Source organism: Boleophthalmus pectinirostris, unplaced genomic scaffold (genome assembly GCF_026225935.1).
Source record: "Boleophthalmus pectinirostris isolate CB_2022bp ecotype Guang Dong unplaced genomic scaffold, ASM2622593v1 HiC_scaffold_7, whole genome shotgun sequence".
In the NCBI taxonomy this organism is placed as follows: domain Eukaryota; kingdom Metazoa; phylum Chordata; class Actinopteri; order Gobiiformes; family Gobiidae; genus Boleophthalmus; species Boleophthalmus pectinirostris.
Window position 1 is genome coordinate 2,560,357 of NW_026571473.1, and position 21,851 is coordinate 2,582,207.

The window sequence follows — 21,851 nt, forward strand, 5'->3', positions numbered from 1 at the left end:
ATAATAATAATAATAATAATCATGTATATATATCGATAGATAGACAGACAGACAGACAGACAGATAGATAGATACTAAGTTTTGGTTGCAGTAACAGACATTTGAGACAACAAGCATTTGAGTAAAGGAAGTATCTACCTTTTGCAGGAGTCACCCAGGTTAATCCAATCAATATTATCAAACAGACATCCATTTTGTCCATTTCTGCAGATATTTTGCGGGGCTATGTGTCCAATCCAATTACAATCATGTATTTCTCGTAAACAGCAGGCGATGTTAAAAGGCATGTATTGCACCTTCAACTGTGTTGAAACTAACCCTGATAAACTGGTTCCACACAGGATTAAATAATCAGGTCTAGAATAGTAATTAACTGGGACGGTACGATTTTATTTGTGCAGGAACAGTGCACAGTGTTAGACCTGTAGTCCCTGGGCAGGTGAATGTTACAATCTCAAGAATTCAGTCTCAGTGTAGATGACATTTGATCTGCATATTATACTAACATATTTTACTAAATAAAGACAAATAATTCCACCCTTAGATTATGCACAAAAACGGCCAATACATTACAATAAAAATACACCTACATACACATGCATTACTCATGAGTATGGACCTGCCATTCCAGAAACCATTTTTTGGTCAGGCGAGCAAGAGTTTTAAATTCAGTACAAATAATAATTTCTACTTGCATTGTCTTCCATTGACTCATTGAGACAAATGAAAATGCAGATCTTGCATAAGAGCATTTTGGAATGCTGCATTCTCCTCTTGAGGTAGATCGTCACATTTTAGAGGGGGTGCTGTTAGTCCATTAATAATTTTTAGAAGTAAGCAAACATTTGTATAAAATATTAGATTTTAGATTTTGTATATTTAGCAAAAAATGGACAAAAATGATACTGCCTTATATTCTGATCATGTATTTTTTGGGCACATTTATATATTGATCCAAGAGGCCTCAGGACTGTTTTAGAACCATTTGACCAGCTTCATATACAATACATTGTGTGACAAGATCATTGAATTTAGATAAAAATGTGATGACTCAGAGATGAGGGACACTATTTTATTTTATTGATTTTTAAAGGTTGGTTTTGGGTCTAGGTTAATGCCTAAACAATGCATGAACATTTCTAATCTGTTAAATAAAATAAATAAATAAATAAAAATTATGGATTTACCTCTTTATAAAATGCATTGCATCAGTTGTTTCTGTACTTAATGTAAGGCAGTTTTGACAGTCAGTAATCATTTTCTATAGGGCTGCTAGTGCCCTTGTCACATTGTTTTCACTTTTTCCATGAACAAACAACACTGTCTACACTTGATCAGTAAGAAGTTCCCTGAGACACACTAAAACCATAAAGAAAACTTCGCTACCAAAGCTCACTACATGAGAATACCATGTAAATATTACTTTACTGTACACTTTATTAAGATCATCGTTATAGATACGAGACATTCAAGAGGAAGTATTTCTTGGAGCAATTGTAATGGTTCTTAAACCGGATGTTGTGGATGTTAGAACAATTGTTGTGGTTGGTGAAGCGGCTGCTGTGGCTGTTGGAACAGCTGTGGTCAGTGTTGGAGTCACTGTTGTGGTCCTGCAAGCAGTTATCATGGTTGTCTAGCCAGCTGTTGTGGTTGTTTCAGAAACTATCATGGTTGTGGTAGCTGCTTGGTGGTTCTTGTAATTGCTGTTGTGGGTGTTGGAGTCACAATTGTGATTGTTAGAGCAGCTGTGGTGGTTGTTGGAGTGGCTGCTGTAATTGTTTCAGTTACTTTTGTGGTTGTTGGCGCTGCTGTCATTGATGTTGGAGTCGCCGTTGTGGTTTTTATGCCAGCTGTTGTAGTTGTTGGAATAGCTGTTGTGGTAGTTGGGGTGGCGGTTGTAGTTGTTGGAGTGACTGTTGTTGAAGTCAGAACAGTTGCTGTTGTAGTTGCAGTTGTGGTTGTCCGAAAAACTGTGGTGGTGCTTGGAGCGACTGTTGTGGTTGTCTGAACCACTTTGCTAGTTGTGGGCATCACAGTGGGGGTTGTCGGAATCGCTGATGTAGTTGGAGTAACTGTTGTGGTTGTTGGAATGATTACTGTGGTAGTTGGGGGAGCAGTTGTAGTTGCTGGACCAACTGTTATTGTTGGAGCTGCTCCTGTAGTTGTTGGACTGCCTGTCTTTGTCAGAGCTGCTGTTGTTGTTGGAGCAGCTATTGTAGTAGTTGAAGCTGCTGTTGTACTTGGAGTGATTATTGTGGTAGCTGGAGCAGCAGTTGTAGTTGCTGGAGCTTCTGTTATAGTCGTTGGAGGGGCAAATGTGGTAGATGGGGCAGCGGTTGTTGTTGGAGCTGATGTTGTATTTGGAAAGACTGTTATGGTTGATGGAGCAGCTGTTTTGGTGGTGGTTGTAGTTGTTGGAGTGGCTGTTGTTTTTGGAGCTGCTGTTGTAATTGAGGGAATGGCTGTTGTGGTTGTTGGAGTGGCTGTTGTGGTGGATGGGGAAGTGATTATAATTGTTGGACCAGCTGTTGTTGTTGGACCAGTTGTTGTAGTAGTTGAAGCTGCTGCTGTACTTCAAGTGATTGTTGTGGTTGTTGAAGAAACTATTGTGGTAGTTGAAGCTGCTGTTGCAGTTGCTGGAGTGCCTATTGTTATTGGAGCTACTGTTGTAGATGTCAGAGCAGCTGTTGTAGTTGTTGTTGTTGCAGTTGTGGTTGTTAGAGCCACTGTGGAGGTGACAGGAGCAACTGCTGTTGATCACCCTCTGCGGTGGTTGTCAGAGCCAATGTGGTGGTTGTCAGAATCGATGTTGCACTTGGAGTGACTGTTTTTGTGGTTGTTGGAGCAGGTGTTGTGGTAGTTGGGGTGGTGGATGTAGTTGTTGGAGTGGCTGTTGTAGTTTATGGAATGGCTGGTGTGGTTGATGTAGAGGCTGTTGTAGTAGTTGGGGCAGCTGTTGTAGTTGGAGCTGCTGTTGTAGTTCGAGCGGCTGTTGTTGTTGTCGGAGTTGCTGTTGTTGTTTGACCAGCTGTTGTTGTTGGAGCACCTGTTGTAGTGGTTGGAGCTGCTGTTGTAGATTGAGCAGCTGTCGTTGTTGTCGGAAGTTCTGTTGTGGTTGTTGGAGCAGCTGTTGTGGTAGTCGGGGCAGCGGTTGGACTTGTTGGAGCAGCTGTTGTAGTTGGAGCAGCTGTCGTTGTTTTCGGAACTACTGTTGTAGTGGTTGGAGCCGCTGTTGTAGTTAGAGTGACTGTTGCGGTTGTTGGAGCAGCTGTTGTGGTAGTCGGGGCAGCGGTTGTACTTGTTGGACCAGCTGTTGTTGTTGGAGCTACTGTTGTTGGAGTGACTGTTGTGGTTGTTGAAGAAGCTGTTGTAGTTGATGGACCAGCTGTTGTAGTGGTTGGAGCTGCTGTTGTAGTTGGAGCGGCTGTCGTTGTTGTCGGAATAGCTGTTGTTGTTGGAGCTGCTGTTGTAGTTGGAGTGACTGTTGTGGTTTTTGGAGCAGCTGTTGTGGTAGTCGGGGCAGCGGTTGTACTTGTTGGAGCAGCTGTTGTTGTTGGAGCTACTGTTGTTGGAGTGACTGTTGTGGTTGTTGAAGAAGCTGTTGTAGTTGATGGAGCTGCTGTTGTTGTTGGAGCTGCTGTTGTAGTTGGAGTGACTGTTGTGGTAGTTGGAGCAGCTGTTGTTGGAGATGCTGTTGTAGTTGTTGAAAATGCTGTTGCAGTTGGAGTGACTGTTGTAGTGGTTGGAGCTGCTGTTATAGTTTGAGCAGCTGTCATTGTTTTTGTAACTACTGTTGTAGTGGTTGGAACAGCTGTTGTTGTTGGAGCTGCTGTTGTTGGAGTGACTGTTGTGGTTGTTGGAGCAGCTGTTGTGGTAGATGGGGCAGCGGTTGTAGTTGGTGGACTAGTTGTTGTTGTTGTTGTTGGAACTGCTGTTGTAGTTGGAGTGACTATTGTGGTAGTTGGACCAGCTGTTGTAGTGGTGGGAGCTACTGTTGTAGTTGGAGCGGCTGTCGTTGTTGTCGGAGAAGCTGTTGTTGTTGGAGCTGCTGTTGTAGTTGGAGTGACTGTTGTGGTTTTTGGAGCAGCTGTTGTGGTAGTCGGGGCAGCGGTTGTACTTGTTGGACCAGCTGTTGTTGTTGGAGCTGCTGTTGTTGGAGTGACTGTTTTGGTAGTTGGAGCAGCTGTTGTTGTTGGAGATGCTGTTGTAGTTGTTGAAACTGCTGTTGTAGTTGGAGTACCTGTTGTAGTGGTTGGAGCTGCTGTTGTAGTTGGAGTGACTGTTGTGGTTATTGGAGCAGCTGTTGTAGTGGTTGGAGCTGCTGTTGTAGTAGGAGTGGCTGTTGTGGTTGTTGGTGCAGCAGTTGTAGTTGGTGGACCAGCTGTTGTTGTTGGAGATGCTGTTGTAGTTAAAATGACTGTTTGTGGTTGTTGGAGTTGGAGTGACAGCTGTTGTAGTGGTTTGAGCTGCTGTTGTAGTTGGAGCAGTGGTTGTAGTTTGAGTGGCTGTTGTGGTTGTTGGAGCAGCTGTTGTGGTAGATGGGGCAGCGGTTGTAGTAGTTGGAGCTGCTATTGTAGTTGGAATCAATGGTGTGGTAGTTGGAGCAGCTGTTGTAGTCAGGGCAGCAGTTGTAGTTGCTGGACCAGTTGTTGTTGTTGGAGCAGCTGTTGTAGTTGTTGGAACTACTGTTGTTGTTGAGCTGCTGTTGTAATAGGAGTCGCTGTTGTGGTAGATGGGGCAGCAGTTGTAGTTGGTGGACCAGTTCTTGTTGTTGTTGTTGTTGTTGGAACTGCTGTTGTAGTTGGACTGTTGTGTGTACTGTTGTGGTAGTTGGAGCAGCTGTTGTAGTGGTTGGAGCTGCTGTTGTAGTTGGAGGAGCGGTTGTAGTTTGAGTGGCTGTTGTGGATGTTGGAGCAGCTGTTGTGGTAGATGGGGCAGCGGTTGCAGTAGTTGCAGCTGCTGTTGTAGTTGGAGTCAATGGTGTGGTAGTTGGAGCAGCTGTTGTGGTAGTCGGGGCAGCAGTTGTAGTTGCTGGACCAGTGGTTGTTGTCGGAGCAGCTGATGTAGTTGTTGGAACTACTGTTGTTGTTGGAGCACCTGTTGTAGTGGTTGGAGCTGCTGTTGTAGTTGGAGTGACTGTTGTGGTTGTTGGAGCAGCTGTTGTGGTAGATGGGGTAGCAGTTGTAATTGGTGGACTAGTTGTTGTTGTTGTTGGAACTGCTGTTGTAGTTGGAGTGACTATTGTGGTAGTTGGACCAGCTGTTGTAGTGGTTGGAGCTGCTGTTGTTGTTGGAGCACCTGTTGTAGTGGTTGGAGCTGCTGTTGTAGATTGAGCAGCTGTCGTTGTTGTCGGAAGTTCTGTTGTGGTTGTTGGAGCAGCTGTTGTGGTAGTCGGGGCAGGGGTTGGACTTGTTGGAGCAGCTGTCGTTGTTTTCGGAACTACTGTTGTAGTGGTTGGAGCCGCTGTTGTAGTTAGAGTGACTGTTGCGGTTGTTGGAGCAGCTGTTGTGGTAGTCGGGGCAGTGGTTGTACTTGTTGGACCAGCTGTTGTTGTTGGAGCTACTGTTGTTGGAGTGACTGTTGTGGTTGTTGAAGAAGCTGTTGTAGTTGATGGAGCTGCTGTTGTTGTTGGAGCTGCTGTTGTAGTTGGAGTGACTGTTGTGGTAGTTGGAGCAGCTGTTGTTGGAGATGCTGTTGTAGTTGTTGAAAATGCTGTTGCAGTTGGAGTGACTGTTGTAGTGGTTGGAGCTGCTGTTGTAGTTTGAGCAGCTGTCATTGTTTTTGTAACTACTGTTGTAGTGGTTGGAACAGCTGTTGTTGTTGGAGCTGCTGTTGTTGGAGTGACTGTTGTGGTTGTTGGAGCAGCTGTTGTGGTAGATGGGGCAGCGGTTGTAGTTGGTGGACTAGTTGTTGTTGTTGTTGTTGTTGGAACTGCTGTTGTAGTTGGAGTGACTGTTGTGGTTATTGGAGCAGCTGTTGTAGTGGTTGGAGCTGCTGTTGTAGTAGGAGTGGCTGTTGTGGTTGTTGGTGCAGCAGTTGTAGTTGGTGGACCAGCTGTTGTTGTTGGAGATGCTGTTGTAGTTAAAGTGACTGTTGTGGTTGTTGGAGCAGCTGTTGTAGTGGTTTGAGCTGCTGTTGTAGTTGGAGCAGTGGTTGTAGTTTGAGTGGCTGTTGTGGTTGTTGGAGCAGCTGTTGTGGTAGATGGGGCAGCGGTTGTAGTAGTTGGAGCTGCTATTGTAGTTGGAGTCAATGGTGTGGTAGTTGGAGCAGCTGTTGTAGTCAGGGCAGCAGTTGTAGTTGCTGGACCAGTTGTTGTTGTCGGAGCAGCTGTTGTAGTTGTTGGAACTACTGTTGTTGTTGGAGCACCTGTTGTAGTGGTTGGAGCTGCTGTTGTAATAGGAGTCGCTGTTGTGGTAGATGGGGCAGCAGTTGTAGTTGGTGGACCAGTTCTTGTTGTTGTTGTTGTTGTTGGAACTGCTGTTGTAGTTGGAGTGACTGTTGTGGTAGTTGGAGCAGCTGTTGTAGTGGTTGGAGCTGCTGTTGTAGTTGGAGCAACTGTTGTAGTGGTTGGAGCTGCTGTTGTAGTTGGAGGAGCGGTTGTAGTTTGAGTGCCTGTTGTGGATGTTGGAGCGGCTGTTGTGGTAGATGGGGCAGCGGTTGCAGTAGTTGCAGCTGCTGTTGTAGTTGGAGTCAATGGTGTGGTAGTTGGAGCAGCTGTTGTGGTAGTCGGGGCAGCAGTTGTAGTTGCTGGACCAGTGGTTGTTGTCGGAGCAGCTGATGTAGTTGTTGGAACTACTGTTGTTGTTGGAGCACCTGTTGTAGTGGTTGGAGCTGCTGTTGTAGTTGGAGTGACTGTTGTGGTTGTTGGAGCAGCTGTTGTGGTAGATGGGGTAGCAGTTGTAATTGGTGGGCTAGTTGTTGTTGTTGTTGTTGTTGGAACTGCTGTTGTAGTTGGAGTGACTATTGTGGTAGTTGGACCAGCTGTTGTAGTGGTTGGAGCTGCTGTTGTTGTTGGAGCACCTGTTGTAGTGGTTGGAGCTGCTGTTGTAGATTGAGCAGCTGTCGTTGTTGTCGGAAGTTCTGTTGTGGTTGTTGGAGCAGCTGTTGTGGTAGTCGGGCACGTTGTTGGTACTGTTGACAGTTGTTGTTGTTTGGAGTTTGTTGTTGGAGCTGACTGTTGTGGTTGTTGAAGAACGTTTGTAGTTGATGGAGCCAGCTGTTGTAGTGGTTGGAGCTGCTGTTGTAGTGGAGCGGCTGTCGTTGTTGTCGAAAGCTGTTGTTGTTGGAGCTGCTGTTGTAGTTGGAGTGACTGTTGGGGAGGCTGTTGTTGTTGGAGTCTGGTAGTTGTTGAAACTGCTGTTGTAGTGGTTGGAACAGCTGTTGTTGTTGGAGCTGCTGTTGTTGGAGTGAATGTTGTGGTTGTTGGAGCAGCTGTTGTGGTAGTCGGGGCAGCGGTTGTACTTGTTGGAGCAGCTGTTGTAGTTGTTGGAGCGGCTGTAGTTGTTGTCGGAGCTACTGTTGTTGTTGGAGCACCTGTTGTAGTGGTTGGAGCTGGTGTTGTAGTAGGAGTGGCTGTTGTGGTTGTTGGTGCAGCAGTTGTAGTTGGTGGTCCAGTTGTTGTTGTTGGAGATGCTGTTGTAGTTAAAGTGACTGTTGTGGTTGTTGGAGCAGCTGTTGTAGTTGTTGGAGCTGCTGTTGTAGTTGGAGCAGCTGTTGTAGTTTGAGTGGCTGTTGTGGTTGTTGTAGCAGCTGTTGTGGTAGATGGGGCAGCGGTTGTAGTAGTTGGAGCTGCTGTTGTAGTTGGAGTCAATGGTGTGGTAGTTGGAGCAGCTGTTGTGGTAGTCGGAGCAGCAGTTGTAGTTGGTGGACCAGTTTTTGTTGTTGGAGGTGCTGTTGTAGTTGGAGTGACTGTTGTGGTAGTTGGAGCGGCTGTTGTGGTAGATGGGGCAGCAGGTGTAGATGGTGGACTAGTTGTTGTTGTTGTTGTTGGAACTGCTGTTGTAGTTGGAGTGACTATTGTGGTAGTTGGACCAGCTGTTGTAGTGGTTGGAGCTGCTGTTCTAGTTGGAGCACCTGTTGTAGTGGTTGGAGCTGCTGTTGTAGTTGGAGTGACTGTTGTGGTTGTTGGAGCAGCTGTTGTAGTGGTTGGGGCAGCAGTTGTAGTTGGTGGACCAGTTATTGTTGTTGTTGAAGCTGCTGTTGTAGTTGGAGTGACTGCTGTGGTAGTTGGAGCAGCTGTTGTAGTGGTTGGAGCTGCTGTTGTAGTAGGAGTGGCTGTTGTGGTCGATGGGGCAGCAGTTGTAGTTGGTAGACCAGTTGTTGTTGTTGTTGAAGCTGCTGTTGTAGTTGGAGTGACTGTTGTGGTTGTTGGAGCAGCTGTTGTAGTAGTTGGAGCTGCTGTTGTAGTTGGAGCAGCTGTTGTAGTGGTTGGAGCTGCTGTTGTAGTTGGAGCAGTGGTTGTAGTTTGAGTGGCTGTTGTGATTGTTGTAGCAGCTGTTGTGGTAGATAGGGCAGTGGTTGTTGTAGTTGGAGCTGCTGTTGTAGTTGGAGTTAATGGTGTGGTAGTTGGAGCAGCTGTTGTGGTAGTCGGGGCAACAGTTTTAGTTGCTGGACCAGTTGTTGTTGTTGGAGCAGCTGTTGTAGTTGTTGGAACTACTGTTGTTGTTGGAGCACCTGTTGTACTGGTTGGAGCTGCTGTTATTGTTGGAGCACCTGTTGTAGTGGTTGGAGCTGCTGTTGTAGTTGGAGTGACTGTTGTAGTCGTTGGGGCAGCAGTTGTAGTTGGTGGACCAGTTGTTGTTGTTGTTGTTGGAGCTGCTGTTGTTGTAGTTGGAGCAGCTGTTGTAGTTTGAGTGGGTGTTGTGGTTGCTGGAGCAGCTGTTGTGGTAGATGGGGCAGCGGTTGTAGTAGCTGGAGCTGCTGTTGTAGTTGGAGTCAATGGTGTGGTAGTTGGAGCAGCTGTTGTGGTAGTCGGGGCAGCAGTTGTAGTTGGTGGACCAGTTGTTGTTGTTGGATTTGCTGTTGTAGTTGGAGTGACTGTTGTGGTAGTTGGAGCGGTTGTTGTGGTAGATGGGGCAGCAGGTGTAGATGGTGGACTAGTTGTTGTTGTTGGAACTGCTGTGGTAGTTGAAGTGACTATTGTGGTAGTTGGACCAGCTGTTGTAGTGGTTGGAGTTGTTGTTGTAGTTGGAGCACCTGTTGTAGTGGTTGGAGCTGCTGTTGTAGTTGGAGTGACTGTTGTGGTTGTTGGAGCAGCTGTTGTAGTGGTTGGAGCAGCAGTTGTAGTTGGTGGACCAGTTGTTGTTGTTGTTGAAACTGCTGTGGTAGTTGGAACAGCTGTTGTTGGAGATGCTGTTGTAGTTGTTGGAACTACTGTTGTTGTTGGAGCACCTGTTGTAGTGGTTGGAGCTGCTGTTGTAGTAGGAGTCGCTGTTGTGGTAGATGGGGCAGCAGTTGTAGTTGGTGGACCAGTTCTTGTTGTTGTTGTTGTTGTTGGAACTGCTGTTGTAGTTGGAGTGACTGTTGTGGTTATTGGGCAGCAGTTGTAGTTGGTGGCCAGTTGTTGTTGTTGTTGGAGCTGCTGTTGTAGTTGGAGCAGCTGTTGTAGTTTGAGTGGGTGTTGTGGTTACTGGAGCAGCTGTTGTGGTAGATGGGGCAGCGGTTGTAGTAGTTGGAGCTGCTGTTGTAGTTGGAAACAATGGTGTGGTAGTCGGAGCAGCAGTTGTCGTTGGTGGAGCAGTTGTTGTTGTTGGAGCTGCTGCTGTAGTTAGAGTGACGGTTGTGGTAGTTGGACCAGCTATTGTTGTTGGAGCTGCTGTTGTTGGAGTGACTGTTGTGGTAGCTGGAGCAGCTGTTGTTGTTGGAGATGCTGTTGTAGTTGTTGAAACTGCTGTTGTAGTTGGAGCACCTGTTGTAGTGGTTGGAGCTGCTGTTGTAATAGGAGTCGCTGTTGTGGTAGATGGGGCAGCAGTTGTAGTTGGTGGACCAGTTCTTGTTGTTGTTGTTGTTGTTGTTGTTGGAACTGCTGTTGTAGTTGGAGTGACTGTTGTGGTAGTTGGACCAGCTGTTGTAGTGGTTGGAGCTGCTGTTGTAGTTGGAGCAGCTGTTGTAGTGGTTGGAGCTGCTGTTGTAGTTGGAGCAGTGGTTGTAGTTTGAGTGGCTGTTGTGGTTGTTGGAGCGGCTGTAGTTGTTGTCGGAGCTACTGTTGTTGTTGGAGCACCTGTTGTAGTGGTTGGAGCTGCTGTTGTAGTAGGAGTGGCTGTTGTGGTTGTTGGTGCAGCAGTTGTAGTTGGTGGTCCAGTTGTTGTTGTTGGAGATGCTGTTGTAGTTAAAGTGACTGTTGTGGTTGTTGGAGCAGCTGTTGTAGTTGTTGGAGCTGCTGTTGTAGTTGGAGCAGCTGTTGTAGTTTGAGTGGCTGTTGTGGTAGTTGGACAGCTGTTGTTGTTGGAGGTGCTTTGTAGTTAAAGTGACTGTTGTGGTTTGTTGGAAGCAGTGTTTATGTGCTGTTTGTAGTGGAGTGAGATGCTGTTGTAGTTGGAGCAGNGGTGTGGTAGTTGGAGCAGCTGTGTGGTAGTCGGGGAGCATTGTAATTGGTGGACCAGTTTGTTGTTGTTGGAGGTCTGTTGTAGTTGGATGACTGTTGTGGTGTTGGAGCGGCTGTTGTGGTGATGGGGCAGCAGTTGTATTGGTGGACTAGTTGTTGTTGTTGTTGTTGGAACTGCTGTTGTAGTTGATGACTATGTGTAGTTGGCCAGCTGTTTAGTGGTTGAGCTGCTGTTAGCACCTGTTGTATGGTTGGAGCTGCTGTTGTAAGGTTGTTGTTGGAGCTGCTGTTGTTGGAGTGACTGTTGTGGTTGTTGGAGCAGCTGTTGTAGTGGTTGGAGCGTTGTAGTTGGAGCGGCTGTCATTGTTGTTTGTAACTACTGTTGTAGTGTTGGAAAGTTGTTGTTGTTGGAGCTGCTGTTGTTGGAGTGACTGTTGTGGTTGTTGGCAGCTGTTGTGGCTGTTGTTGTTGTTGTTGTTGGAGCTGTTGTAGTTGGAGCTGTTGTGGTAGTTGGACCAGCTGTTGTTGGTTGGAGCTGCTGTTGTCCGTTGGAGTTTTGTAGTTGGAGCTGCTGTAGTGGCTGTTGTGGTTGTTGGAGCTTTTGTAGTGGTTGGAGCTGTTGTATGTAGTGCTTTGTGTTGTGGTTGTAGTTTGAGTGGCTGTTGTGGTTGTTGGAGCAGCTGTTGTGGTAGATGGGCAGCTGGTTGTAGTATTGGAGCTGCTGTTGTAGTTGGAGTCAATGGTGTGGTAGTTGGAGCAACTGTTGTGGTAGTCGGGGAGCAGTTGTAGTTGCTGGACCAGTTGTTGTTGTTGGAGCAGCTGTTGCAGTTGTTGGAACTACTGTAGTTGGTGGAGCAGTTGTTGTTGTTTGGAGCTGCTGTTGTATTGGAGTGACGGTTGTGTAGTTGGAAGCTGTTGTGTGGAGCTGCTGTTGTAGTTGGAAGTGACTGTTGTGGTTGTTGGAGCAGTTGTTGTGGTAGTCGGGGCAGCAGTTGTACTTGTTGGAGCAAGCTGTTGTTGTTGGAGCGGCTGTAGTTGTTGTCAGAGCTACTGTTGTTGTTGGAGCACCTGTTGTAGTGGTTGGAGCTGCTGTTGTAGTCGGAGTGGCTGTTGTGGTTGTTGGGGCAGCAGTTGTAGTTGGTGACCAGCTGTTGTTGTTGGAGGTGCTGTTTGTAGTTAAAGTGACTGTTGTGGTTGTTGGAGCAGCTGTTGTAGTTTTTGGAGCTACTGTTGTAGTTGGAGCGCTGTTGTAAATTGAGTGGCTGTTGTGGTTGTTGTAGCAGCTTTGTGGTAGATGGGGCAGCGGTTGTAGTAGTTGGAGCTGCTATTGTAGTTGGAGTTAAAGGTGTGGTAGTTGGAGCAGCTGTTGTGGTAGTCAGGGCAACAGTTTATTGGTGGACCAGTTTGTTGTTGTTGGAGGTGCTGTTGTAGTTGGAGTGACTGTTGTGGTAGTTTGAGCGGCTGTTGTGTAGATGGGCAGCAGTTGTAGTTGGTGGACAAGTTGTTGTTGTTGTTGAAACTGCTGTGGTAGTTGGAACAGCTGTTGTTGGAGATGCTGTTGTAGTTGTTGGAACTACTGTTGTTGTTGGAGCACCTGTTGTAGTGGTTGGAGCTGCTGTTGTAGTAGGAGTCGCTGTTGTGGTAGATGGGGCAGCAGTTGTAGTTGGTGGACCAGTTCTTGTTGTTGTTGTTGTTGTTGGAACTGCTGTTGTAGTTGGAGTGACTGTTGTGGTTATTGGGGCAGCAGTTGTAGTTGGTGGACCAGTTGTTGTTGTTGTTGTTGGAGCTGCTGTTGTAGTTGGAGCAGCTGTTGTAGTTTGAGTGGGTGTTGTGGTTACTGGAGCAGCTGTTGTGGTAGATGGGGCAGCGGTTGTAGTAGTTGGAGCTGCTGTTGTAGTTGGAAACAATGGTGTGGTAGTCGGAGCAGCAGTTGTCGTTGGTGGAGCAGTTGTTGTTGTTGGAGCTGCTGCTGTAGTTAGAGTGACGGTTGTGGTAGTTGGACCAGCTATTGTTGTTGGAGCTGCTGTTGTTGGAGTGACTGTTGTGGTAGCTGGAGCAGCTGTTGTTGTTGGAGATGCTGTTGTAGTTGTTGAAACTGCTGTTGTAGTTGGAGCACCTGTTGTAGTGGTTGGAGCTGCTGTTGTAATAGGAGTCGCTGTTGTGGTAGATGGGGCAGCAGTTGTAGTTGGTGGACCAGTTCTTGTTGTTGTTGTTGTTGTTGTTGTTGGTTGTAGTTGGAGTGCTGTTGTGTAGTTGGAATGGCTGTTGTAGTCTGGTTGGAGCTGCTGTTGTAGTTGGAGCAGCTGTTGTAGTGGTTGGAGCTGCTGTTGTAGTTGGAGCAGTGGTTGTAGTTTGAGTGGCTGTTGTGGTTGTTGGAGCGGCTGTAGTTGTTGTCGGAGCTACTGTTGTTGTTGGAGCACCTGTTGTAGTGGTTGGAGCTGCTGTTGTAGTAGGAGTGGCTGTTGTGGTTGTTGGTGCAGCAGTTGTAGTTGGTGGTCCAGTTGTTGTTGTTGGAGATGCTGTTGTAGTTAAAGTGACTGTTGTGGTTGTTGGAGCAGCTGTTGTAGTTGTTGGAGCTGCTGTTGTAGTTGGAGCAGCTGTTGTAGTTTGAGTGGCTGTTGTGGTAGTTGGACCAGCTGTTGTTGTTGGAGGTGCTGTTGTAGTTAAAGTGACTGTTGTGGTTGTTGGAGCAGCTGTTGTAGTTGTTGAAGCTGCTGTTGTAGTTGGAGTGACTGCTGTGGTAGTTGGAGCAGCGGTTGTTGGAGATGCTGTTGTAGTTGGAGCAGCTGTTGTAGTGGTTTGAGCTGCTGTTGTAGTTGGAGCAGTGGTTGTAGTTTGAGTGGCTGTTTGTGTTGTTGGAGCATGTCTGTGGTAGATGGGCAGCGGTTGTAGTAGTTGGAGCTGCTGTTGTAGTTGGAGTCAATGGTGTGGTTGGAGCTGCTGTTGTGGTAGTCGGGGCAGCAGTTGTAGTTGCTGGACCAGTTGTTGTCGGAGCAGCTGTTGTAGTTGTTGGAACTACTGTTGTTGTTGGACCACCTGTTGCAGTGGTTGGAGCTGCTGTTGTAGTAGGAGTCGCTGTTGTGGTAGATGGGGCAGCAGTTGTAGTTGCTGGACCAGTTCTTGTTGTTGTTGTTGTTTTTGGAACTGCTGTTGTAGTTGGAGTGACTGTTGTGGTAGTTGGACCAGCTGTTGTAGTGGTTGGAGCTGCTGTTGTAGTTGGAGTGACTGTTGTGGTTGTTGGAGCAGCTGTTGTAGTCGTTGGGGCAGCAGTTGTAGTTGGTGGACCAGTTGTTGTTGTTGTTGGAGCTGCTTTTGTAGTTGGAGCTGCTGTTGTAGTTGGAGTAGCTGTTGTAGTGGTTGGAGCTGCTGTTGTGGTAGATGGGGCAGCTGTTGTAGTAGTTCGAGCTGCTGTTGTAGTTGGAGTCAATGGTGTGGTAGTTGGAGCAGCTGTTGTGGTAGTCGGGGCAGCAGTTGTAGTTGCTGGACCAGTTGTTGTTGTTGGAGCAGCTGTTGTAGTTGTTGGAACTACTGTAGTTGGTGGAGCAGTTGTTGTTGTTGGAGCTGCTGTTGTAGTTGGAGTGACGGTTGTGGTAGTTGGACCAGCTGTTGTTGTTGGAGCTGCTGTTGTAGTTGGAGTGACTGTTGTGGTTGTTGGAGCAGTTGTTGTGGTAGTCGGGGCAGCAGTTGTACTTGTTGGAGTAGCTGTTGTAGTTGTTGGAGCGGCTGTAGTTGTTGTCAGAGCTACTGTTGTTGTTGGAGCACCTGTTGTAGTGGTTGGAGCTGCTGTTGTAGTCGGAGTGGCTGTTGTGGTTGTTGGGGCAGCAGTTGTAGTTGGTGGACCAGCTGTTGTTGTTGGAGGTGCTGTTGTAGTTAAAGTGACTGTTGTGGTTGTTGGAGCAGCTGTTGTAGTTTTTGGAGCTACTGTTGTAGTTGGAGCGGCTGTTGTAAATTGAGTGGCTGTTGTGGTTGTTGTAGCAGCTGTTGTGGTAGATGGGGCAGCGGTTGTAGTAGTTGGAGCTGCTGTTGTAGTTGGAGTCAAAGGTGTGGTAGTTGGAGCAGCTGTTGTGGTAGTCGGGGCAGCAGTTGTAATTGGTGGACCAGTTGTTGTTGTTGGAGGTGCTGTTGTAGTTGGAGTGACTGTTGTGGTAGTTGGAGCGGCTGTTGTGGTAGATGGGGCAGCAGTTGTAGTTGGTGGACTAGTTGTTGTTGTTGTTGTTGGAACTGCTGTTGTAGTTGGAGTGACTATTGTTGTAGTTGGACCAGCTGTTGTAGTGGTTGGAGCTGCTGTTGTAGTAGGAGCACCTGTTGTAGTGGTTGGAGCTGCTGTTGTAGTTTGAGCAGCTGTCATTGTTTTTGTAACTACTGTTGTAGTGGTTGGAACATCTGTTGTTGTTGGAGCTGCTGTTGTTGGAGTGACTGTTGTGGTTGTTGGAGCAGCTGTTGTAGTGGTTGGAGCTGCTGTTGTAGTTGGAGCGGCTGTCATTGTTTTTGTAACTACTGTTGTAGTGGTTGGAACAGTTGTTGTTGTTGGAGCTGCTGTTGTTGGAGTGACTGTTGTGGTTGTTGTAGCAGCTGTTGTGGTAGTCGGGGCAGCAGTTGTAGTTGGTGGACTAGTTGTTGTTGTTGTTGTTGTTGGAACTGCTGTTGTAGTTGGAGTGACTATTGTGGTAGTTGGACCAGCTGTTGTAGTGGTTGGAGCTGCTGTTGTCGTTGGAGCACCTTTTGTAGTGGTTGGAGCTGCTGTTGTAGTTGGAGTGACTGTTGTGGTTGTTGGAGCAGCTGTTGTAGTGGTTGGAGCTGCTGTTGTAGTTGGAGTAGCTGTTGTAGTGGTTGGAGCTGCTGTTGTAGTTGGAGCAGTGGTTGTAGTTTGAGTGGCTGTTGTGGTTGTTGGAGCAGCTGTTGTGGTAGATGGGGCAGCTGTTGTAGTAGTTGGAGCTGCTGTTGTAGTTGGAGTCAATGGTGTGGTAGTTGGAGCAACTGTTGTGGTAGTCGGGGCAGCAGTTGTAGTTGCTGGACCAGTTGTTGTTGTTGGAGCAGCTGTTGCAGTTGTTGGAACTACTGTAGTTGGTGGAGCAGTTGTTGTTGTTGGAGCTGCTGTTGTAGTTGGAGTGACGGTTGTGGTAGTTGGACCAGCTGTTGTTGTTGGAGCTGCTGTTGTAGTTGGAGTGACTGTTGTGGTTGTTGGAGCAGTTGTTGTGGTAGTCGGGGCAGCAGTTGTACTTGTTGGAGCAGCTGTTGTAGTTGTTGGAGCGGCTGTAGTTGTTGTCAGAGCTACTGTTGTTGTTGGAGCACCTGTTGTAGTGGTTGGAGCTGCTGTTGTAGTCGGAGTGGCTGTTGTGGTTGTTGGGGCAGCAGTTGTAGTTGGTGGACCAGCTGTTGTTGTTGGAGGTGCTGTTGTAGTTAAAGTGACTGTTGTGGTTGTTGGAGCAGCTGTTGTAGTTTTTGGAGCTACTGTTGTAGTTGGAGCGGCTGTTGTAAATTGAGTGGCTGTTGTGGTTGTTGTAGCAGCTTTTGTGGTAGATGGGGCAGCGGTTGTAGTAGTTGGAGCTGCTATTGTAGTTGGAGTTAAAGGTGTGGTAGTTGGAGCAGCTGTTGTGGTAGTCAGGGCAACAGTTGTAATTGGTGGACCAGTTGTTGTTGTTGGAGGTGCTGTTGTAGTTGGAGTGACTGTTGTGGTAGTTTGAGCGGCTGTTGTGGTAGATGGGGCAGCAGTTGTAGTTGGTGGACTAGTTGTTGTTGTTGTTGTTGGAACTGCTGTTGTAGTTGGAGTGACTTTTGTTGTAGTTGGAGCAGCTGTTGTAGTGGTTGGAGCTGCTGTTGTAGTTGGAGCACCTGTTGTAGTGGTTGGAGCTGCTGTTGTAGTTTGAGCAGCTGTCATTGTTTTTGTAACTACTTTTGTAGTGGTTGGAACAGCTGATGTTGTTGGAGCTGCTGTTGTTGGAGTGACTGTTGTGGTTGTTGGAGCAGCTGTTGTGGTAGTCGGGGCAGCAGTTGTAGTTGATGGACTAGTTGTTGTTGTTGTTGTTGTTGGAACTACTGTTGTAGTTGGAGTGACTATTGTGGTAGTTGGACCAGCTGTTGTAGTGGTTGGAGCTGCTGTTGTAGTTGGAGTGACTGTTGTGGTTGTTGGAACAGCTGTTGTGGTAGATGGGGCAGCGGTTGTAGTAGTTGGAGCTGCTGTTGTAGTTGGAGTCAATGGTGTGGTAGTTGGAGCAGCTGTTGTGGTAGTCGGGGCAGCAGTTGTAGTTGCTGGACCAGTTGTTGTTGTTGGAGCAGCTGTTGTAGTTGTTGGAACTACTGTTGTTGTTGGAGCACCTGTTGTAGTGGTTGGAGCTGCTGTTGTAGTAGGAGTCGCTGTTGTGGTGGATGGGGCAGCAGTTGTTGTTGGTGGACCAGTTGTTGTTGTTGTTGTTGGAGCTGCTGTTGTAGTTGGAGTGACTGTTGTGGTAGTTGGACCAGCTGTTGTTGTGGTTGGGGCAGCAGTTGTAGTTGGTGGACTAGTTGTTGTTGTTGTCGGAGCTGCTGTTGTAGTTGGAGTGACTGTTGTGGTTGTTGGAGTAGCTGTTGTGGTAGATGGGGTAGCAGTTGTAATTGGTGGACTAGTTGTTGTTGTTGTTGTTGTTGTTGGAACTGCTGTTGTAGTTGGAGTGACTATTGTGGTAGTTGGACCAGCTGTTGTAGTGGTTGGAGCTGCTGTTGTAGTTGGAGCGGCTGTCGTTGTTGTCGGAGTAGCTGTTGTTGTTGGAGCTGCTGTTGTAGTTGGAGTGACTGTTGTGGTTTTTGGAGCAGCTGTTGTGGTAGCCGGGGCAGCCGTTGTAGTTGTTGGACCAGCTGTTGTTGTTGGAGCTGCTGTTGTTGGAGTGACTGTTGTGGTAGTTGGAGCAGCTGTTGTTGTTGGAGATGCTGGTGTAGTCGTTGAAACTGCTGTTGTAGTTGAAGCACCTGTTGTAGTGGTTGGAGCTGCTGTTGTAGTTTGAGCAGCTGTCATTGTTTTTGTAACTACTGTTGTAGTGGTTGGAACAGCTGTTGTTGTTGGAGCTTCTGTTGTTGGAGTGACTGTTGTGGTTGTTGGAGCAGCGGTTGTACTTGTGGGAGCAGCTGTTGTACTTGTTGGAGCAGCTGTTGTAATTGTTGGAGCGGCTGTAGTTGTTGTCAGAGCTACTGTTGTTGTTGGAGCACCTGTTGTAGTGGTTAGAGCTGCTGTTGTAGTCGGAGTTGCTGTTGTGGTTGTTGGGGCAGCAGTTGTAGTTGGTGGTCCAGTTGTTGTTGTTGGAGGTGCTGTTGTAGTTAAAGTGACTGTTGTAGTGGTTGGAGCTGCTGTTGTAGTTGGAGCAGCTGTTGTGGTAGATGGGGCAGCGGTTGTAGTAGTTGGAGCTGCTGTTGTAGTTGGAAACAATGGTGTGGTAGTCGGAGCAGCAGTTGTAGTTGGTGGAGCAGTTGTTGTTGTTGGAGCTTCTGTTGTAGTTAGAGTGACTGTTGTGGTTGTTGGAGCAGCTGTTGTGGTAGTCGGGGCAGCAGTTGTACTTGTTGGAGCTGCTGTTGTAGTTGGAGTGACTGTTGTAGTGGTTGGAGCTGCTGTTGTAGTTGGAGTGACTGTTGTAGTGGTTGGAGCTGCTGTTGTAGTTGGAGTAGCTGTTGTAGTAGTTGGAGCTGCTGTTGTAGTTGGAAACAATGGTGTGGTAGTCGGAGCAGCAGTTGTAGTTGGTGGAGCAGTTGTTGTTGTTGGAGCTGCTGTTGTAGTTGGAGCAGCTGTTGTAGTGGTTGGAGCTGCTGTTGTAGTTGGAGCAGTGGTTGTAGTTTGAGTGGCTGTTGTGGTTGTTGGAGCAGCTGTTGTGGTAGATGGGGCAGCGGTTGTAGTAGTTGGAGCTGCTGTTGTAGTTGGAGTCAATGGTGTGGTAGTTGGAGCAGCTGTTGTGGTAGTCGGGGCAGCAGTTGTAGTTGCTGGACCAGTTGTTGTTGTTGGAGCAGCTGTTGTAGTTGTTGGAACTACTGTTGTTGTTGGAGCACCTGTTGTAGTGGTTGGAGCTGCTGTTGTAGTAGGAGTCGCTGTTGTGGTAGTTGGACCAGCTGTTGTTGTGGTTGGGGCAGCAGTTGTAGTTGGAGTGACTGTTGTGGTTGTTGGAGTAGCTGTTGTGGTAGATGGGGCAGCAGTTGTTGTTGGTGGATCAGCTGTTGTTTTTGTTGTTGGAACTGCTGTTGTAGTTGGAGTGACTGTTGTGGTAGTTGGACCAGCTGTTGTTGTGGTTGGAGCTGCTGTTGTAGTTGGAGCAGCGGTTGTAGTTTGAATGGCTGTTGTGGTTGTTGGAGCAGCTGTTGTTGGAGTAGCTGTTGTAGTGGTTGGAGCTGCTGTTGTAGTTGGAGCAGCGGTTGTAGTTTGAGTGGCTGTTGTGGTTGTTGGAGCAGCTGTTGTGGTTGTTGGAGCAGCTGTTGTTGGAGTGACTGTTGTAGTTGTTGGAGCGGCTGTTTTAGTGCTTGTTGATTTGAATGTAATTGTTTTTACTGTTGCTGTATTGCTAAGCTTGTCTTTGAAAAACTGCAAGAGGAAACAACAGTAATAAACTTAAGTATAAATAAACACATAAATTAACACAAATTAACACATAAATAAATAATATATTCTATAATTAAATACATTTTAATAGTATTATTATAAAGTGTATGTACCTGTTTAATATTTTCAGTGAGCATTTCATTGCTGACCTCACCCAAGGATCTTATCTTTAATTTCACATGAGCAAGAGAAGAGGACAAACCTTTCAAAGACAAAGTTTTTGGTAAAAAACAAAACATTAGTTTTAGTTTGTATTCAAGATATATTGGTAACATAATCAAATATAATAATAGTACAAAATATGCATAGTAAAATAAACATTTACTTTGCCATTTTCTAGATATAAATTAACTTTAATTAAACATTTTATTGAAACATCTAATACTATAGTAACGTTTAAGGTCATATCAAAGTAATGTAATCTATGTGTTAATAACCCATATATGCAAGCAATCAGTCTTTTATATTGGCCATTATAAAACTGTAATGTCATACATTCAAAACCAGTGTACGATATGTTTTAAGAATAAGTTTCTGTTGTTATATAGTACTGTCAAGAGCTTCTTGTTGCTCTTAACATTGGTGCATTATATTTTCCTCTGTGTTAGTTGGTGTACATTAGCAAGCACATTACAAATGGATTACTTTTAAGTAATATAAAAGATGAAAATGTTTGCTACTGTATATATATTATTCATTAAAGTGCTCTGCATTTTTAAGAGAGGAACAAATAAAATGAATAAAATATTTGATCTAATTTAATAATTATGAAAGCTATATGCAGTATCCAGTACACTGTTATTGTGGCACACAATTTAGACCCACTGCACCGTAGCACTAATACTGATATTATTATACTTAATGTTCAAAACTTCATTAAGAAACACCTTTAACTCACAGTTATGAAAGACAAAGTAAGGGAAATGAAATGTGTAAAGAAAATGAAGCATTTTAAACTTTACCTTGTATGGGTGTCCCTTGAAAAAATGCCAGTATCATTAGACAGAGAATAATTTTGTCTATCATGATGGTCTGGTAGAATTTCAGTGAGATTTCAAATTGCCTTATTGTTTTGAAATCTGTTGATCAAGATTGCAAAGGTCTAGTCTGTAGAACAGCAGAACAGTTAATAAAGCACTGGTAAAATATTCAGAGTTGATTCATCTTGGGACGCATCCATAAATCATATCATTTATATCAGCAGTTTCTCGTACCTACCTTTCACACCTATTAAATCCTTTGCACTCAAAAATCAATACGGAGACAAACCCTCATCTTTGTCACATACCACCGTGTGTACAAAACACTGTTGCTAAGGTTGGATTCATTGTTCACTGCCTACCAGGTCAGACACAAAAAAGTAAAAGCAAAAATTTCCCTTTATTGTTGTAAGTCAACAGTAGAGTTGACTTATATCACCAGATGCCCTTTTAATAATTGTCCTTAGTGTTTCTAAACAGAATATGCAGAATATGAACTTTTATGTTCCTTTATTTGCATTTTCATTGTTAAGTTTTAACCACATGGGACGATGAGAAATGACCAGCTTCTCTACATTCGATCTCATCTGATTTCAAAATTTAAGCAGAGTTGAGGCTGGTTAGTATTTTAATATGAGACAGTTACAGGTGTAGTGCATAGACTACTGTTATTGTGTCTTTAGGTAAGATGCTTCACCCACGTTTGTTAGAATGTTTGTGGTGTGTGGATGAGTGATTGGTGGTGGTCTGAGAGGCTGATGATCCAGGAAAACTGTAGCTACAATACTGTGTTACCATCACCCAGTTTACAGGGGCACCAGGCTCCTAGTCATTCCTATGACACAAAAATCAGAAAGATGAAATCATATCTGAAGGAGCGGTGAAAAGAAACACCAATGTTTGAATCATTTTATGTTGTCATCATAAAGCTTTTGTCACTTGCAGACTTACTCACAGTGGATAGAGTAATCAAAACATTTACTCAAGTTTGAGTAAAAGTATGATGTCAAAAATCTATTCTGCAAATTACAAGTACTCAAGTAAATATAACTGAGAACTACTCACCTTTAAACACACACTCACAGCCTTCCAGTCCTACGTCCTAAAACTAACATTTCTGTCTTAGCTTTTGGTTAATATTTATTATTTATTTTATATTTAACTAGATAGGATTTCACTTATTTTGATTTAATACATTTTTGAATTGGATTTTTTAGTGCTGTGAAATCTGATCCAAACACATATTGACTGAGAAAAGATCTCTAGAGCCCTCTACTGGACACAAACCACATAACATTCTGAAAGTCAGGCCTTTATCAAGTGCACAGCTCTTTGACCAGGTTATTAATGTCATCTCTTCTTTTGGGAGATAATATTGTCTTGTTTTGCTCATGTGAGAGTAAACAAGCATCACTCCGTTGGATTGTCATAAAACGTATGACTAAAATAACCCCCAATTTAAAGGGAAGTGGTTTCTGATTCTTGAAGTACAGACAAATTTCTGGGTTGTCTGTAAAGCAGAGACTCTAATTAATAGTAATAACATGCCACAGATTAAAATCTGATTTAGTTTTGGTAAATATAAAGAGAAGTAAAGCTGCTGCTGATTGCTGTTGAGATATTGTCTAATAAACAGTAAATACGACATTCAGTTGGTCCTGTTATTCCCATTTCAAAGCTGAATAGGGCACCAAGTCCTGGCAGAATGCCTATGAAGGGCCTGTTGAAAATGGGTGAAGATTATTATCATTTGTTGGATTGGTATATAGTGGTTGAT

The 21,851-nt window shown here is 45.5% G+C and overlaps 2 protein-coding genes and 1 pseudogene across 2 annotated transcripts; all 3 read right to left on the reverse strand.

Annotated features, from left to right (window-relative positions):
- Positions 1 to 1,665: 1,665 nt before the first annotated feature.
- On the reverse strand, positions 1,666 to 2,748 carry LOC110162779 (mucin-2-like; annotated as a pseudogene).
- Positions 2,727 to 3,903, reverse strand: LOC129412034 (probable serine/threonine-protein kinase clkA; the record flags this gene model as incomplete). Its single annotated transcript, XM_055164746.1, has 1 exon — positions 2,727 to 3,903. A coding segment is annotated over one exon (1,146 nt), but the record flags the coding sequence as incomplete, so codon positions are not given.
- A 1,231-nt stretch (positions 3,904 to 5,134) lies between these two features.
- Positions 5,135 to 18,854, reverse strand: LOC129412035 (probable cyclin-dependent serine/threonine-protein kinase DDB_G0292550; the record flags this gene model as incomplete). Its single annotated transcript, XM_055164747.1, has 11 exons — positions 5,135 to 5,903; positions 7,176 to 7,460; positions 9,568 to 10,400; positions 12,382 to 12,620; positions 13,406 to 13,651; positions 14,384 to 14,662; positions 15,914 to 16,269; positions 16,437 to 17,428; positions 17,565 to 17,761; positions 17,938 to 18,409; positions 18,491 to 18,854. Coding segments are annotated over 11 exons (4,971 nt in total), but the record flags the coding sequence as incomplete, so codon positions are not given.
- Positions 18,855 to 21,851: the final 2,997 nt, after the last annotated feature.